Source organism: Mustela putorius, unplaced genomic scaffold (assembly GCF_011764305.1).
Source record: "Mustela putorius furo isolate JIRA1106 unplaced genomic scaffold, ASM1176430v1.1 tig00003983_pilon_pilon_pilon, whole genome shotgun sequence".
Taxonomy (NCBI): Eukaryota; Metazoa; Chordata; class Mammalia; order Carnivora; family Mustelidae; genus Mustela; species Mustela putorius.
This window is the reverse complement of record NW_025422123.1, coordinates 18,981,548-19,000,385: the sequence shown is the minus strand read 5'-3', so window position 1 is coordinate 19,000,385 and position 18,838 is coordinate 18,981,548. Positions and strand designations below refer to the sequence as shown.

General features: G+C 42.6%; 1 protein-coding gene across 3 annotated transcripts in view; it reads left to right on the top strand.

Annotated features, from left to right (window-relative positions):
* The window catches only part of CILK1 (ciliogenesis associated kinase 1), a 59,292-nt gene that overhangs the window by 12,023 nt on the left and 28,431 nt on the right, over nucleotides 1-18,838 (top strand). For 2 of the 3 annotated variants that reach the window (XM_004771860.3, XM_004771859.3), the window contains 2 exons: nucleotides 10,312-10,584; nucleotides 14,274-14,328. In XM_004771860.3, the coding sequence (XP_004771917.1) occupies nucleotides 10,484-10,584; nucleotides 14,274-14,328 (156 nt within the window). In that variant the 5' untranslated portion in view covers nucleotides 10,312-10,483. Of the gene's footprint in view, nucleotides 1-10,311; nucleotides 10,585-14,273; nucleotides 14,329-18,838 lie in introns of those variants that run through there. The other variant, XM_004771863.3, reaches the window with a different exon arrangement.

Below are 18,838 nucleotides of genomic sequence, written 5' to 3'. Positions count from 1 at the left end.
ATGGAAAACTTTTTATATTTTTTTTGAAGAGTTTATTTTTTTGTCAGCATCTGGGCAAATGGCATGCCCTCAGAAATTAGCCATGATTTCGAGATCAGTGACCCAACACCTGGAGAGTCCTAGCCAGTGGTTCAAAATGACTTCTCTTTACTTGGGCATCTCTAGCATCCTGGTGTTCTCCACCCCTCCCACCCCTGCTGTGTCTCCTACTCACTGTGTGTGTTCTACCTCCCCAGCTAGACGGGAAGGTCCTGGAGGCCAGATCTACTTCCTTTAGCTCTTTGGATTTTGTCTCAGAACTGAGCATAGTGCCTTGTGCATAATTTTTCACCCATGTGATATATTGTAGATACTTTAATTTTTTGAGCATATTTTAGATATTCCTGTAGATCTGGAATAAATATTTGTATACTTTTAAAAAAAAGATTTATTGATTTATTTATTTATTTGAGAGAGAGAGAGAGAGAGAGAGAAAAAGAGGAGGTGGTGGGGGGTACAGAGGAAGAGGGAGAGACAATCTTAAGCAGACTCTGTGTTGAGCGCAGAGCCTGACACAGAGCTTAATCCCAGCACCCTGAGATCATGACCCAAGCACCCACCCATGGCACCACCCCGGTGCCCTTAAATATTTGTATACTTCTATAAAAATATAAAAATATATATTTCACATATTTTCATATTGTGCAGCAAAAATGTGGGTAAACCTCACAACAAATTGTAAAATTTTTTACCAACTGTGAAGAACCCCAAAGTAGAAACTGTCTTCTATTTATGCAGTGAGATCTCAATAGAATGACTTAGAGACACAGTGTTGTGGAGGGAAGCCAACATGAAGGGCTTGAGAGCAACCAGAATGATATGACTATGATTTTTATACTAAGTTGAGACTCAAGTTAGCTACAGTTAAAAACATAGTTTAGCTTCATGGCTTTGGTTCTAAACAAGCATTCCAAAACACCGAGTTAAGAAAATACATTGCAGTACCCAACTTTTTATTTCACATATGCATTTTACACATTTGATGTGGTCTGCTTTTTTTTTTTTTTTTTTAAGATTTTTTTATTTATTTGACAGAGAGAGAGATCACAATTAGGCAAAGAGGCAGGCAAGGACAGAGAGGAGGAAGCAGGCTCCCTGCCGAGCAGAGAGCCCAAGTGGGACTCAGGACCCTGAGATCATAAACTGAGCTGAAGGCAGAGGCTTAACCCACTGAGCCACCCAGCACCCCCGGTCAGCTTTTTTTTTTTTTTTTTTTTTTTTTAAAGAACTGACTCGGTAGATGTGGATGTCTCTCAAGCATCAAAGAGTATCGATTAGTATGCTGAAACTGCTTTCCTCTTAAAACTCACACTGAGAGTTCTGTGATTTCCTTGGTTGCCTTTAACTTAAGCTCCCTTGTTCCATGTGGTAAGTTTCACTATCAGTAAGGTACAGACCGGGTCCCATGTGGGCGTCAGGACAGTCTTGTCTGTTGGGCCATTATGAGTGGATTTGCAGAATCTGGGTTTCTGTGCCAGCTGTAGACAGTACTTGTCTGGGAAAACCATCCGCTTAACATGGAGGGACCCTCAAGGCCCAAGAGAAGTTGGGTTTGGATAAATCCTGGGGAGAAGAAGGAAGCCCAGTCCCAGCTGGCTAGTTGTCCAGCAACCCTGAGTGGCACCCAGGGGCCATTTTTGGACACTCATCCTCGTTTCACCCGGAGATTTGTAGTCACTTGTTATTCCAAAATAGAAGCCGATCATGGTGGATGGAAAATGAACCTTAGGCTAACAGAATTACTTCTTCTAATTTGTTTCCACCTATATTCCTCTTGCAGTCTTCAAAACCATGCTAGCAACAGAAGTTTAATTAATCGATTGATTGAACTATCACCTCCTGTGTAGATAGAACTCTGTGTTTTGTCTCTTAAGTCGGAGTAGTGTTAGTCTACTGTATCCAGAATACTTTCTAATACAATCTAACATTGGCCTCGGCAGCAAAGACCTTTAATTAGATCATATAATGAAAATTCTAAGGCTGATAATTTCAGAGATCATGCTATCATCACAGACTCAGCCTCTTTCTTTCTTTCTTCTTATCCTTTCTGAGCAGACAGGATTTTCATGTTGAGAGTTGATTTCTCATATTCACTGGAAAGCTGTCTCAGCCCAAAATATTATAGTTTTATGCAACCATGTTTAAGGCAGAAACATAGGGCAACCTCTTTGTCAGCTGTCTATCAGGTAGGACATTCCTTCTCGGAAGACTTTGTCTTTCCCTTACCAGCTCACTTTCCCTTCCAGCTTATGAGCGAGAGCCATAGTCCCATTCCTAAACAAATTCCAGTGGCAAGTGGGATTGCTTTGCTTGGCTTAGCTGGACCAGAGTTCATGCCCTGGGGCTGTGGTAGGTGGCTGCCATCCCCGATTATGTGGGATCCTGAATAAAATCAGGGTTTTGAAAATTAAGCAAGAAGGACAGAGTTGCTACAGGGTAGATCAGCAAAGGCATCCGCTGCCTCTCCCTTCTTTTTTCTAGTGCATTGTCCATTGCCTTGTTGTTTTCCCAGAGCAGCAGTGAGATTTTGTTCAGTTTCAGATGATGACATGAGTCATCATATTCGGGCCACCACAGAAATGGTGAACAACTGAAAATACTGATCTCCAATGTATTTAACCACTTCCTGCTGGGATGTGCTCAGAATTGACTGTGGGTGGACTGAAGCTTCTTGTGTAATGCTCATTTGAATAATACCACTGCATTTTTTTTAGTATGGGAAATAATTCACCAGAGTACAGACCAGCAAGCTCAGACAGTTGTCGTGGTCCTGTTCTGGATCCAGACATAGTGCCACCAATCCCTCTCTCTTATGCCCCTTTGTACACTTGAAACAATGATCTTGGCTCCCCAGGTCTCTTTTACTTCAGGTATTCTTTCTTCACTTACTCCGGTTGTGCTTTTATGTAGGCCCTTTTTATGTTCTTTAATGTCTGTCTGGAAGTTTGTCACCCAAAGTTGAAATGACCAGAGTCGTGCAATGTATCAACCTTGTCTGAATGCTGTGTTCCTAATACAATCACGTATTACCTTTGGAATAAATAAAATAAACAACCTTAGATCTACTTACAGCTGTCTGCTGAGCATCTGAGCATTTCCAGTGGGAGGTTTTGTACATATCTCAAATCCTACACCTTAGAAAATAGAACCATTGTCTCCACACCTTGTCCAAGTAGCACATGCACACACATTCCATATTCCAAAGCTGTCTCTCTTATACCTAAGAGTCAGCCAGTCCAGAGCCTTTGTTCAGGCCTTCAACATGTATCACATGGACTACTGCAAACTCTCCAGACCAGTTTCTCTGCCTCTAGTCTCTCTGTCCTAACATCTTTGTGGTCTCCAGAGAGACCTTTGTTGTGCCATTTCCCTGCTTAAAAGCCCTGGAGAGCTCCTCTCTGCACTGCAAGACCAAACTCCTCCATAACAAGTATAACCCCTTCGCAACTGGGCCCCAACTTCACTTTCTAGGCTTGTCCTGCCATTTCCTTACTGCCCTCCATGGTCTTTATGCCTTAGTCTCCTACTTCACCACCTGGTTGTACATTAGGGTCACCTAGAGAGCTTTCTTAACTACTGAAACTCGTTCCCCACCCCTGACCTGACCTTTAGAGGTGGGGCCTGGGCATCAGTATTTGTTAAAAGATGATTCTAATGTTCCGCCGGGGACAGAACCACTGGACACTTGCCAAAGGCCTGTACCACTAACCTTTGCACATAGGTTGCATTTTGCACACTGCTCCATTTCTAATTTCTTTCTCTCCCTTTTCTGTATAGTAAAACTTGGCTCATTCTTTGAAACCTCAGTACTGCCTCTTCTCTGAGGGGTCGACAAATCCCTCCCTCCACACGAGAGCTGGTTGCTCTCTCTACCGTGTTCTCATATTACTTTCTACATTTTTCATGATCGTGTGAGTTGTGAGTTACTTAAGGAAGTACCCTTACCTTATGCATAGTATGCCCCAAAAGCCTCGCATAATACTTAGCAGTAAAGCTTCAAGAAAATTCTACACTGTCAACCTGACATCAATGCCCGAAGAGACACTAGCCAGATCCATTGTACAGTTACCATGTAATCACCTGAAATAGTGTGAGGTTAAAGAGCAGCCAGCATAGCATGGTGAGAGTCAAATGTTGCTAGAGTAATTGAATTTTGTTCTATGATGATAGGACAAACTGTAACAAGAAGTTGTGAGGGCGGCTGTGTGTTAAATGAATGACTCACTCTATCCTGACTTCACTAAAGTTCTTAGTTCTTTCACAAATGGCTTTCTCAATGATAATCTAGAAGCGTTGTCCCAGTTATACAATTTAATTGGATGAAGAAGTAGTGGAACATTAACTACCAACGAAAGGCTTCTACAATTAATAATTTATAGATATGAATCAGTAATATAATGCCATTGCAAAAAAAAAAAAAAAAGTGGGGGAGAGCCCACATGCTACTGGAATGTACATCATTTTGAAGTTTGGCCACCACAGCTCATCAAGGATATGGAGAAATGTGCGAGGACTCAGAGATGAATGCCAAAAGATAATTAAAGGAGTGGAAAAAGGTCCTATGAGGAAAGGTTGCATAATTAAAGCATAAGGCTGAGACACACATTTGATTACAATTTCACGTACACATACATATTTGTGGGATACTTTCTTTTATATCAGCAACAAAACGAAGCATGAAGAAATTAGCTTAAATTAGAACAGGCAAGTTTTAGTTGGATATAAAGAAAAATATTCTAATTAACCGGGTTACAAAATACAAATCTGGTCATGTTATTCTTAAGTTAAAAAGAAAAAAAATACAAAAAGCTTAGGGCACCTGGATGGCTTAGTTGGCTAAGCATCTGCCTTTGACTCAGGTCGTGGTCCTGGGGTCCTGGGATCAAACCCCACTTCAGGCTCCCTGATCAGTAGGAAGTCTGTTTTTCCCTCTCCCTTGGTCCCTCCCCCTGCTTGTGCTCTCACTCTCTCGGTCAAATAAATGAATAAAATCTTTTAAAATTAAAAAAAAAAAAAAACAGATGTAGGTAAATACGAAAAAGGAGAAAACAAAGAGTCGAAAATTGCCTATGTTGTGGTTCAAGTACTCTTTCTGTGTTGTTTTGAAATACAGCCATGTTGTATGATAGTGTTCTAATATTAGTTTTTATGGAATAATTCTACACTTGTATGTCTTAAGCTGAAGTTTGCAATAGGTATCTTTTTAAAGATTCTCTTCCTCTACCATTTTGAGAACTTTTTAAACTTCAAAGTAGAATAATTTCAAACATACAGAAAACTCGCAAGAATAGTGCAAAGAATACCCATATACCTTTACCCAAATTTACCTTTTGTTAACATTTTACCCCATTTGTTCCCTCTGTCTCTACACACACACCATTCCCTGCACACCGCCCCCCCCACCACCAATATGTTTGTTCTACCCAGTTGAGAATAAATCGCGTACATCATGGTCCTTTACTTATAAATCCTTCAGGGTATGTTTTCTAAAAATAAGACCATGCTCTTACAGAACCACAGGACAGGTATCAACTTTAGAGACTTCAACAGATGAAATAATTTGACCTCATCTACCATCTATATTCCAATTTTCTCCATTGGCCCAATATGTCCTTTGTAGCATTTCATCTCCTTTGGTACAGGATCCAGTCAAAGCCTGTGTTTTTCAAAATGGCATCTAAGGCCCTCCACAAACAAAACTCTGGGGTTCTCTCTCTCCAGTTCCAAGCTCCCCACCTTTTCCTTCCTCCCAGGTTGATGCCTTTGTTTCTGCTCCTTGGACTGCTAGAATGTTTGACCTTACCAAACACCTACTTTTCTTGTTCTCTCAAGCTCTGTCTTCTGTGAAGACTTTGCGTATGCCCCTTCTCAGCTCAGATGGAATTGACCCAACTGGAAGCCGGCAGTGCAGCGGGGGGTGGGGTGTCCCTTTAACCTTGCCAATGTCCTGAACCCGAAATGTAAGCATACTTGAAATATCTTAGTGCATATTCATGAGTACCTATCCGGCCCACGCACTGTGTACCCTTATCCCCCTGCTGTGAGACTCTAAGAGCTTTGAAAAAAGGAACAATACTTGATGTTCCTTGTATCCCCAGGCTGGAATATAGGGTCTCTCACACAGGAGGGGCTTTATAAGTATTTATTAATCAGCAGTAGAAGACATCACTGTAAAGAGCTGCTGTAGGAAGTCGCAGGGAGTTTGAGCTTGTCAGGCTTCAAGGGGAAGGAACATGCCCCTTTGATCAGGGGCTTCAAAATGGCTCTGAGGGAGGGGAATAAGTTTGGGGTGGGAGAGTTTGTTCTCTGAAAGGTCTCCAGTTATAGAGTGTGATGAAATCAGATATAAGCTTTACATTTAAAGCTTCCCAAAGACCCACACAACCTTTGCAAGAACAGACTGGATTTTTTTTTCACCCACCCCCCACCCATCTCCCCTCTGACAATCACAGTTCTTTATATTTAAGAGTCTGTTTTTTGGTCTCTTTTTGTTTTGGTTTGTTTCTTAAATTCCACGTATGAGTAAAATTATATGGTATTTGTCTTTCTCACACTCACTTCTTTCACTTAGAATTATACTCTCTGGGTCCATCCTTGTCAGAAATGACAAGATTTCATTCTTTCTGATGGCTGAGTAATATTTCATTGTGTGTATATAGCACATCTTTATCCATCTGTCAGTGGACACCTGGACTACTTCCATATATTGGCTATTCTAAATAGTGCTGCAGTAAATATAGAGGTGCATATATGTTTTTGAAATCAAGTTTTTGTTTTCTTTGGGTAAATACCCAGTAGTGCAGTTACTGGATCAGAGCAATTCTATTTTTAATTTTTTGAGGCACCTCCATGGTGTTTTCCACTGTGGCTGTGCCAGTTTGCTTTCCCACCCAACAGTGCATGAGTGTTCCTTTTTCTCCACATCTTCGCCAACCTTTGTTGTTTCATGTGTTTATAATGTTAGCCATTCTGAAAGGTGTGAGGTGTTATCTTGGTGGTGGTTTTGCTTGGTTTGTCCCTGATGATGAGTGATGTTGAGCATCTTTTCATGTGTCTGTTGGTCATCTGGATGTCTTCTTTGGAAACATGTTTGTTCAGGTCCTCTGCCCATTTTTAGTTTGTTTGGTACTGAGTTGTTTAAGTTTTTTATATATTTTGGATATTAAACCCTTATCAGATACATCATTTGCAAATAGCTTCTTCCATTTAGTGGAATATGACTGGATTTATGTTTTTAAGATTTTATTTTAAAAACTTTTAATGTACTCTCTATCCCCAATGTAGGGCTCAAACTTAAACAACTCTGAGATCAAGAGTCACATGCAGCTAGGTCTCATAATAAATAAATCTCCTGGATTTGTTGATTTATTTATTTTTAGTTTATGGGTTTTGTTTTTTTTTAAGATTTTATTTATTTATTTGACAAGACACAGCAAGAGAAGGAACACGAACAGGGGGAGTGGGAGAGGGAGAAGCAGGCTTCCCACTGAGCAGGGAGCCTGATGTGTGGCTCGATCGATCAGGATCTGAGCTGAAAGCAGAAGCTTAACGACTGAGCCACCCAGGCGCCCCTCCCAAATTTATTTTTAAATTCCAAACTAATTTTGGACTTCCAGAAGAGTTACAAAAAACCATACAGAAAATTCGTAGAAATCTTTCACCTAGCTTCCCCTAATATCAACAAGTTCTATAACAAAAGAACAATGATCAGGGGCGCCTGGGTGGCTCAGTGGGTTAAAGCCTCTGCCTTCGGCTCACGTCATGATCCCAGGGTCCTGGGATCGAGCCCCACATCGGGCTCTCTTCTTAGCAGGGAGTCTGCTTCCCCTTCTCTCTGTCCTCTGCCTGCTTCTCTGCCTACCTGTGATCTCTGTCTGTCAAGAAAAAAAAAAAAAAGAACAATGATCAAAACCAAAAAATTAGTATTAGCACATTGCTATTAACTAAGCTACAGACCAGATTTAGATTTCACCAACTTTTCCACTAATGTCTTTTTTCTGTTCCAGGGTCCTATTCAGGATCCCACATTAGCTGTGACCACTTAGCTGGTCACATCTCTTTAATTACCTCCAATCTGTCACAGTTCCTCAGCCTGTCCTTGCCTTTTATGATCTTGACACTATTGAAGACTATAGGTCATTTGTAGAATGTCCCTCATTTGGGGTTAGTCTGAAGTTTTCTTTTTCTTTCTTTTTTTTTTTTTTTTAAAGATTTTATTTATTTATTTGACAGAGAGAGATCACAAGTAGGCAGAGAGGCAGGCAGAGAGAGAGGAGGAAGCAGGCTCCCCGCCGAGCAGAGAGCCCGATGCGGGACTCGATCCCAGGACCTGAGATCATGACCTGAGCCGAAGGCAGCGGCTTAACCCACTGAGCCACCCAGGCGCCCCTAGTCTGAAGTTTTCTTATGAATAGAATGAGGTTCTGCATTTTTTATAAGAATACCATGGAAGGGAGGTGCCCTTTTCATAACATCATATCCAAGGTTCATAAGGTTGTAAATTTTATTAATGGTGATACTGAATTTGATCGCTTTGGGTAAGAAAGTTTCTGCTGGATTTTTCCCCATGGAGTTACCATCTTTCCCTTTGAAGTTAATAAGTATCTTAGAGATACTTCAAAACTATGTAAATATCCTGTTTCTCCTCAACCTTTCATCCATTCATATTTGCATCCATCAGGACTGTTGTCTGCAACAAATCTTACTGTGGTATTTGCCTAACAGTGAATTTTTTTTTTAAGATTTTATTTATTTATTTGAGAGAGAGACAGTGAGAGAGAGCATGAGCAAGGAGAAGGTCAGAGGGAGAAGCAGACTCTGCATGGAGCTGGGAGCCCGATGCGGGGACCCGATCCCAGGACTTGGGGATCATGACCTGAGCTGAAGTCGTCCAACCAACTGAGCCACCCAGGCGTCCCCTAACAGTGAATTTTTTATTTCCCTCTTTCCTTCTGCATTTATTGATTGGAATTCTTCTGGAAGGAGAAGCTGCGTGGACTGGATTTAGATGCAGAAGTTCACATACTTCCAATGAGTATTTTCTGATCTTTTGATTTTTCAGATAATTAGTTTGACAGCCTTATTTTCCTCAGGGTGCCTGGCTGGCTCAGTTGGTAGAGCATGTGACAACTCTTGATGTCAGGGTCATGAGTTCAAGCTTCATGTTGCGCATAGAGCTTACATTAAAAAACAAAACAAAGCCATAAAAAACCTTTATTTTTGCATTTATAATTTTTTAATGTTTACGTAAAAGCATTGCAATTGCTTAACTTATTACTACATTTTCTTTATTATAGGCAGATTGAATGATTCAATTTAATAAATTGCAAAACCATAATTTGTTATTGAAGAAAACATAACTGAATGACTTTTTTTTTTTTTAAGATTTTATTTATTTATTTGTCAGAGAGAGAGAGAGCGAACACATGCAGACAGAGTGGCAGGAAGAGACAGAGAGAGAAGCAGGGTCCCTGCTGAGCAAGGAGCCCGATGTGGGACTCGATCCCAGGACGCTGGGATCATGACCTGAGATGAAGGCAGCCGCTTAACCAACTGAGCCACCCAGGTGTCCCACTGAATGACTTTTAAAAGGGCACACCCTACATACAGGCCTTAATAAATTCATTGTTCCTGTTTAGCTTCTGTATGTCTTGTAGTAAAAATAATACTGTTGATGCCTAGCCACAAATAGTCCGTGGAGCACATGTAAATTCTGTATCGGGAGAACTTTAATTTTAACATTTCTTGGCTTTGTTACATTGTAAATCGTAGCAGAATTACGCAGAACACGGTATATTTAGTACAGATTTTGTAGCTCGGCAATTTTTCTCGACCGTAGTTTTCATGCCGTGTTTGCCCACAGTGGCTGGTCAGCAGAAAAGCATTGAATTGCAACTGATTCATTTCTGAGTCAGTGATAAATTCACTTTCCAAGAGTGGTATCTCTCATCTTATAAAAATTAAAAAGAGCCTTATTTAGGCCAGAGGTTGGCAAACTTTTTCCATAGATGTCCAGATCATAAATATTTTAGGTTTTGTAAGCCATATAGTCCTTGTCACAACTGCTGAATCCTGCTCTTGTGTGAGAAAGCATCTATAGACAATGTGCAAATGAGTGGCCATAGCCATGTTCCAATAAAACTTTATTTACAACAATGGGTGATGGGTGGGAGGGAGGGGTTGTCATTTGCTGAGCCCCTATTTAAAGAATAAAAATACACAAACTTAAAATGCACATTAGCATTTACCGTTGTCTCACATTTGTCTCTACAGGCAGAAGACTGATCTTTGAAAATATGTATTTGGGAGACAGTCACGTTCTATTGAATACCTTGTGCTGGTGCTGCCACCGAAAAATCTGGTTACACTCCGGGGAGGCCTGCCGCCTCTGCAGGACTGCACCGCCTCGGCCCTGAGATGAGTGTCCGGCCTGAGCGGGCACACCATGAATAGATACACAACGATCAAGCAACTTGGGGATGGAACCTACGGTTCCGTCCTACTGGGACGAAGCATTGAGTCTGGGGAACTGATTGCCATTAAAAAGTAAGTTTTATTCTCCACTCGCATCAGTTCATCTTCAACTCCACATTGTCAACATCATTTTAACTCTATCCTCTGCATTTCTCACTCCTGAAAAATTTCTAAAGGGGGTGGGAGGGTAGGGCTCACGGAGGAAAGTTTTTTGGTTTTTTTTTTTAAGATTTTATTTATCCATTTGAGAGAGAGTGAGAGAAGGCAGGAGAGCGGAGAAGGTCAGAGGGAGAAGCAGACTCCCTGTGGAGCGGGGAGCCTGATGAGGGACTCAGTCCCAGGACTCCAGCCAGGATCATGACCTGAGCCCAAGGCAGCTGCCTAACCAACTGAGCCACCCGGGCGCCCCTGGAGGAAAGTCTTAGACATTGATTTCTGTAGACTAGGTAACTTTCGGCTCTGGAATGTTCATGGCAGAGGTCTTAAACACATCCCTACTTTAGATTTGCATACAGCACTAGTACTTTTTCAAAGGGTCTTATCCTAAAGAAAAGAAAGAAAACAAAGTGTTAGCCTAGTGTGACATAATAACGAGCAGGTTTAGAAACATTTCATTGGAGAGGAGATTGAAACTCGGAGAAGTTAAGTGACTTGATTTGGGTCATTTACACATGGTACACATGGTGGTAGTCTGGGGGGCTGCTGTCTTCCTCTTCCCTGTTCACTTGCCCTTTGCAGTATGTATTAGTTATCTGTTGCTATGTTTAAAACTAAGAATTCATCGTTTAAAACTATACACATTTATGATCTCAGAGTTTAGGTGAGTTCTTTAGGGTCTCTCATGAGGCTGCAGTCAAGGTGTCGGCCAGTGCCGGGGTCTTGGCTGAAGGCTGTACTGGGAAAGGATCCACTTCGAGGCTTACTCACGTGATTGCAGGCGCATTCCATACCTCCCTCGTGGTTACATTGAGGGCCTCTGGTTCCTGCTGGCTGTTGGCTAGAGGCTGTCCTCCATCCTTTGCCATGTGGGCCTCTCCAAAGAATAGCTCACAACTTGGCATCTTGCTTCAAGATGGGGCCATGAAGGCCGTGAGAGAGGCTTCTACCAAGGTGGAAGTCCCATCTTTTTGCTTTTGTTAACTAATCCCAGAAGTGACCTCCTCTCAGGTTGTTGTACTCCACTGGTTAGAAACAGGGGAGGCATTATCCCAGGCACCAGGAGGTGGGAGTCTTCAGGGACCATTTTAGGGCCTGCCCACTATACCCATCTATATCCAGTCACTTTCTCAACATCTCCATCTGGATGCCCTGCAGATACTTTGAACTCATTATATCCCGAACTGAGCTTTTATCCAACATTTTCCCTCTCTTGCCCCAAACCTGTTTTTCCTTCAGTGTTCCCTATACTGAAAATGATACTACCATTCCTTCAAAACCTGCACATCCTCTTGACCTCCCTCTGGATGCCCAGCATTGGCCACCTAGGCCCGTAGATTCCAACCACTGTATATTTATCTGACCCACCTACTGCTCTGTGTTCACCCTGCCAACCTCCCAGTCAACCCATTATCATTGACCAGTTCTACCACTGGAATAATCTCCTCTTTAGGGTTCCTGAGTTCCGTTCTGTCCCTCTCCATTCCAGTCTGAAGGGATTACTTAAAACACATGAATCTAATTATCTAAAATCCTTTGCACCAAACACTGTGTCTCTGCTGCCCCATCTCATCACCTCGCCCTGCCTGATTTCGGTGTGTTGCGGTGTACAGTTCTATGCCCACTACCAGGACCCTTACCCCCAAAAGCATATGGGAGATCTCAACCAGGGCACCCTTCATACCGACCAATATAAGGCCCCCAGCAGGACTAAGTCCCAATTGCACACCTGGGTATCAGCTCAGTAACATACACTTTAACGGGTTTCCCGTGTCTCTGTTTCCATTTTCCCTGCTCCTTGCTCTGTCTTCCTGGAATCACCTCACAAATAAACCACCTGTACCCAAGTCCTTGCCTCACGCTCTACTTTCAGAGGAACCCCAACCACAGCATTTTGCAATATCTTCCTATCAATTTTAGGAATCAAGCCCCCAATTTTTAAAGTGACCTACAACATGCTGCATCACTTGGCTGCTCCTGTTTTCTTTAGTCTGACCTCCTGTCACTAACCCCCTGCTGACGTCATTCTGGTCACTCTGGCCTTTCAGCTTCTTGAACTCATTGATAACCTTTTTTTTTTTTTTTTTTTTAGTCAAAGACCTTCCCACCCCTAGCCTTCACATTGATATTCCCTGCCTTCTGCCTCCAGGGGCTAAATTCTACTGATCCTTCAGGTCTTAATTAAAACATCATCTCTTTTCAGAAGCTCTTCCTCATAGCCCAGACTAAATTTGGTTACTTTGGGATCTGCTCTCATGGTGTCCTGTGCCTTTCCTTCCTGGCACTCAGCACAGAAAGTGATGAGTAATTGCCCAGCCTCCTTGCCACTGTGTCAGGCCCATGAGGGATGCCCCTCTCACCGTTGTGTCCCTAGTGCATGACAAAGCCCCTGCCATGCAGGAGAGGCTAAAGAATATTTGGGGCGTGAACTCCAGCAGCAGACCATGTGACAGTGGGGACAGAGTGTGAGAGTGAGGTGGAAAGATTCAAGTTAGCCTCCCATTATCCAGCAGGAAGACCTTCAGGAAAATCACACAACTTCTCGGTTTCTTCATTTCCTTCCTTGTCCCATCTGTTTCCCTGGGGCTGCTGGAAGAGTCCAGTGAGACCATGTGACTGCAGGGCGCTGAGAGGTGGAACCTTGAAACTTGAGTTTCCAGTTAGCCTGTAGGGTTCTCTTTCTCTCCCCTCAGGCTATTGGCTGGGGTTGGCAAACAACCTCTGTACAGGGTCACACAGTAAATATTTCAGGCTTGGCAGGCCACATGGTCTCGGCCCCAACACAGTTCTGCGTTCGTGTAAAAGCAGCCATAGGCCACGTGTACATGAATGAGTGTGGTTGTATTCCAATAAAATACTTTTTGGAAACTGAAATGTGAATTTCATAAAATTTTCACACATCATGAATTCTTAATCTTCTTTTGATGTGTTTTCCCCAACTATTTAAAGAGATGGTGGGGTACAGTTGGCCATAGTTTGCCAGTCCCTGTACCAGAGGGTCTAGAACTGTGTTGTCCAACAGGGTAGTAAGTAACCAGAGGGCATTTAAATGTGAATTTTATTAAAAGTTGAGTTCCTATGTTATGCTAGCCATATTCCAAGTACCCTCTACCCAGATTTGTGTAGTCTCGTGGCTACCATACTAGACAGCACAGAACCAAATATCAGTATGGAAAGTTCTGTTAGAAAGCTCTAGTCTAGATCAAAGAAGCCTGAGGGATTAGCCTCCAGGACAAGGTTAGCCAGTTTGTGATAGAGCAAGACAGCTGGAGAGGTCTTGCCCTGCCCTGCCCTCTACCACCTTTGGGAAATTTTGTGATGTAGGTTTGATTGCACTGCCAGATTTTAAAGTGAATGGTTTTGGATTGTATAATATTTGGTGGAAATTGAAACCAGCTTTAAGCACTATTCATTAGATTCAGAATGAAAACATTTTTTTGTTTTGTTTTGGGTTTGAGGTTTTGGGGTTTTTTAGGTTTTGGGGTTTTTTGTTTATCCACCACCCCCCGTCCCTGAGTGAAACCATTTTTAAATAAGAAAGTTGAGCCTGTTACTGAGAATAAGCACATTATTTGTTTTTTTTTTTTGTTGTTGTTCTCTTTTAGAATGAAAAGAAAGTTTTATTCCTGGGAGGAATGCATGAACCTTCGGGAGGTTAAGGTATTTATTAATACACCAGGGAATAATTTATGTATGGTTGATTAAAATAGCTTTATACCTGCTTAGATTTATGGTTGATAGTGTTAGTCATTCTGTTTGCATTGTTCCACTGATACAACAATATAGCTCAAAGGAGAAGCTTGCTAAAATACTAAGAAATCTACTTTTTAAAATTTTGGTATATTACTGTTAACTAAACCACAGATTTATTCTGATCTCACACATTTCCCACTAATATTCTTTCCCTTTCCAAATGTCGTGAAATATATATATGTGAAATTTACCATATTACGAATTTGTAAGTGCACCATTCAGTGGTATTTACAACATTTGTATTGTATGGGCCTCACCTCCATCTACCTCCAGAACGCTCTTCATTTTGCACACCTGAAACTCTGAACTTGTTAACAACTCCAGTGACCCCTCTGCCCCTAGCCCTCGGCAAACACCCTTTTAATATCTGTCTCTATGAAACTGACTGCTCCAGGCACTTCAGGTAAGGGGAAATCATACAGTATTTCTTTTTTGTGCCTCGCTTTTTGCACTTGGCGTCATGGCTTCAAGGTTCATGTCATAGCCTGGATCAGAGTTTCCTTCCTTTTTAAGGCAAAATCCTAGTTGGTTGTAGGTATATGCCATGTTTTGTTGATCCACTCACTCGTTGATGGGCTGCTCCTACCTTTTGGCTCTTGTGAACTTTCCCATTTCTTTAAGCTCTTCCTTTCCACTGGCTCCTTCTCTTCAGTCTCTAAATAAATATATGTACCTTCCATCCTCCCTGATAAACTGAGCAGCAAGCCTGGTGTGGAGCTCAGTCCCAGGACCCCAGGATAATGACCTGAGCCAAAGACAGACGTTTAACTGACTGAGCCACCCAGGAGCCCCTCCAGTTCATTTTCTTAGGCATTTTCTTGCCTGCAGTGTTGAGTGCTGTCTTCTCCCAGGGCTGTGTGACTGTGCTTTTTGCCCCGCTGTCCTACCTTTTTTTTTTTTTTTTAAAGATTTTATTTATTTATTTATTAGAGAGAGAGAGTGTGCGCGAGAGGAGAGAGGTCAGCAGGAGAAGCAGACTCCCTGCTGAGCAGAGAGCCGGATGTGGGCCTCAATCTTGGGGCCTGACCTGAGCCGAAGGCAGTTGCTTAACCAACTGAGCCACCCAGGAGCCCCTGTCCTACATCTTTCTTGCCTTTACCAAGTGCTCTGTAGTTCACCCTTTAAAGAGCAATGATGTCTCACATTCCGTCCTTAGCGGTGTTCTCCTTTGCTCCAAGTCTCCCCCCGAGTAATTTCATTTACTTCCCTCACTTCAGGGTCTCGTCAGATCTTTTATTCTTTGTAAACATTGGACCAGAAGCTGATGAATGGCCACGTCCTGTTTAAATGTAGTTCTGTTGGAACACTTGTCCACTTACATACATATTGTCTATGGTGGATTTCATGCTTTGATAGCAAAGTTGAGTATTTGTGGCAGGGACCTAGATAGCCTAAAATATTTATATTCTGTCCTTTTCAGAAAAGTTTGCTGACACCTGCTTCAGGCCCACATATCCAACTGCTTCAGTGGATATCAGTACCTGAATTTTCTAGAATGTCTGCCTCCCTCAGTGCTCCTATTTTCTCCCTCTTCTACTAATGATCATTTACCCATTCACCCAGAAACTGCAGCTCACTGCAGGTGGCCTCTGTGACCTCACTTCCTCCACACCTCCTCCACCCAATGTGCTGTCCCCAGAACCATCTCAGCGACATTCAGCTGCTCACACACTACCTACTGTTTCCTGAGATGCTACAGTGAGCCAGGCAGCACATGCACTGTCTTATTTCATTCTCACAATTACCTCATGAGGAAACTGTTAGTACCTTGGGTTTGCAGCTGAGAATAGCTGCAACCCAGAGACTAAGTCATGTGCTTTGAGGTAACAACAACTCTAAGGCCACAAAGCTTGGTTTCAGACCCATGTTTGTCAGGCTTCAAGGCATATATATATATATATATATATATATATATATATATATATACACACATCTGGCATCCAACCAATGTCTTCCCTGCCCACTTCCCCTGTTGGAGTCTTCTGGATGGGCTTCCTTCAGAACCAAACTGGGGTGGTTCTCATCCCTCAGGCATAGACCACGCCATTCTACTCCCACCCATACCTAAGAAGGGCTTCTCTCCCGACATATCCTTTCCCTCCCACTGACTTCATCAAGATGCTACTCTTCCTTCAAGTTACATTGAGAATAATACACTCATTGACCATTCAGTTTGCTGATGGCTCCTTCTTGAAACATTTCCAAGTTGTCTCTGTTTCTTGTCTTTAAGTTGTCTCTAACATGTCTTTCTCATTCTCTTGACCCTAATAAAATCTTCTTCTTTCTGTCCTGTAGATTTTTGCATTCATGCCCTCTCTTCTTAATTAGGCTGTTTGCCCCTTATAGGCAAGGACTGTCCCTCATGCCCCAGGGCACTCTTGAGGAGTAGTTCGTTGTAGTTTTATTTGATTGTTAAGAACCTTCACCCAAATGGGGATCCACAGTCTCCACTTGGACTGCTGACCTGGGTTTAATCTGCTATTTGTGCTTCTCAGCTCTAATTGTCCTGCCTCTTCCTCTCCTTGTAAACCTTCCCTGTGCCTAAATAAGATGCCTTCTCTCTATAATGAGTCACACGAAATCTCCCACACAAAATTCATCCCTTTTATATTAAACCAATAAAGACTTTACTTGTCCATGGGGCTCACACAGAAACAACTATGAGCCCTGAACCAGTAATTCATGCTCAAAACATACATCAGCCCAAGCGTTTAAGGTACTCTGCTCCTTACTGAGAATCCTTCTCTTGAAAAGCTTTAAAAAACCTACTTCCTTTTCCTCTGACTGAATTTGCCCAGTTTATTCTGTGGCTTACCCACTGGACATGTGTCAACTGTGGTTGGGATGCATTTTAAACGAATCGAAAAGGTGGCTGCAGGGTTGAATACTTATGAGTTAAGCAATGTTTGTGTTTGTTACTCATGGAGAACCTGGAAACCAGCCTAACTAAAACAAGTAGTTGGCCTGGTTGGGTCATTCTAGAAGGATCCAGTCTTCGGTTGAGGATTTCCTGCCTGAGAGGTTCCTTGGCAGGAGTTTGTCTTTCAGGAAAGAGGCTCCAGAAGACTTTGATTTTGTTCTCATTCACTGGCCATATTTCCTCTCTCTACCTGGTGGCTTGAAGTAACTCAATGTGTTTATAGCACTCCCAAGCTCTCATTCCTTGGGTGCATTATTACTGGGTGTTCTTCTAGATTTGGATATTCATGTTCACCTTTTTGTCTTCAGCCACCATGTGTATTTTATAAAAGAAGTGTTCTTTTGAAGGAAATTGAAAGATCAGGAGGGTTTTACAATATATTATCATCGGAGTCACTTCTTTGTGAGGAGAAGGCTTTTGGAATTAAAGGGCTCATCCCACTGGCCCGTGGCCCTTGGAGGCTCCCTTGCAGGAGACTGTTAATCAAATTCTGACCATCTGGTGAGCAAAGCTGTGGTACATGAACAGGATCACTGCTCACGAATAAAAAAGTGTCCTTGCTCACCATCAACAGAACTAATGATGCAAACAGAAAAAAGTTGACAGGTGGATGCGTCAGGAACAGGAGAACTGCACATGCACAAGGATAAAGAATCAGGGCACTCCCCATTTTCTGAGCCACCCTCGTTTCTCATCACCTGCCTGACCTTTTTTTGCCTTTGCTATTCTTGAAAGCAGAGCTCTTTCTCCCTTCTCACCTTGTGGGGGAAAGGGGGAAGGAGGGGCTTTGCAATGAGATTTCTCCTTTTTTTTTTTTTTTAAGATTTTATTTCTTTCTTTGACACAGAGAGAGAGAGAGAGTAAGAGAGAACACAAGCAGGGGAAGCAGGAGAAGGAGAAGCAGGCTTCCCACTGAGTGGGGAGCCCGATGCGGGGCTCTATCCCAGGACCCTGGGAACATGACCTGAGCCAAAGGCAGACGCTGGATGACTGAGCCACCCATGTGCCCTGAGATTTCTCCTCTTCCTCCTTTCTCCTTTAAAACTCACACTGGTGGGGGATGGGTAGATGGGGGATGGGCATGAAGGAGGGCACTTGTTGGGAAGAGCGCTGGGTGTTGCATGTGAGTGATGAATGACGAAATACCTCTTCTGAAAGCCAGTACTACATCATGTGTAAACTAACTTGAATTAAATAAAATATTAAAAAAAATAATAAAACACTCATCGTAAGGACTGCTGTGTGCCTCATGGACACACATGAGTCCAACGATGTTGAGAGTCTTGGGCTATCAGCTTCTGTCTATGAGAACAATTTCCTGTTCAAAGCGTCTGCAGACTGGTCATCTTGGCTGGTCATCTCGGCCCAGAGCAGCTGCCTTCTCTAATACTAAAACAATCAAAGCCTCCCATTGGTTCCCTTCTGGCCGTTTTCATGGCAAGAATTCCATCATCTGGAGGGAGTGCGCCTAAAATAGCCCAAGCCCATTGCCTGGTG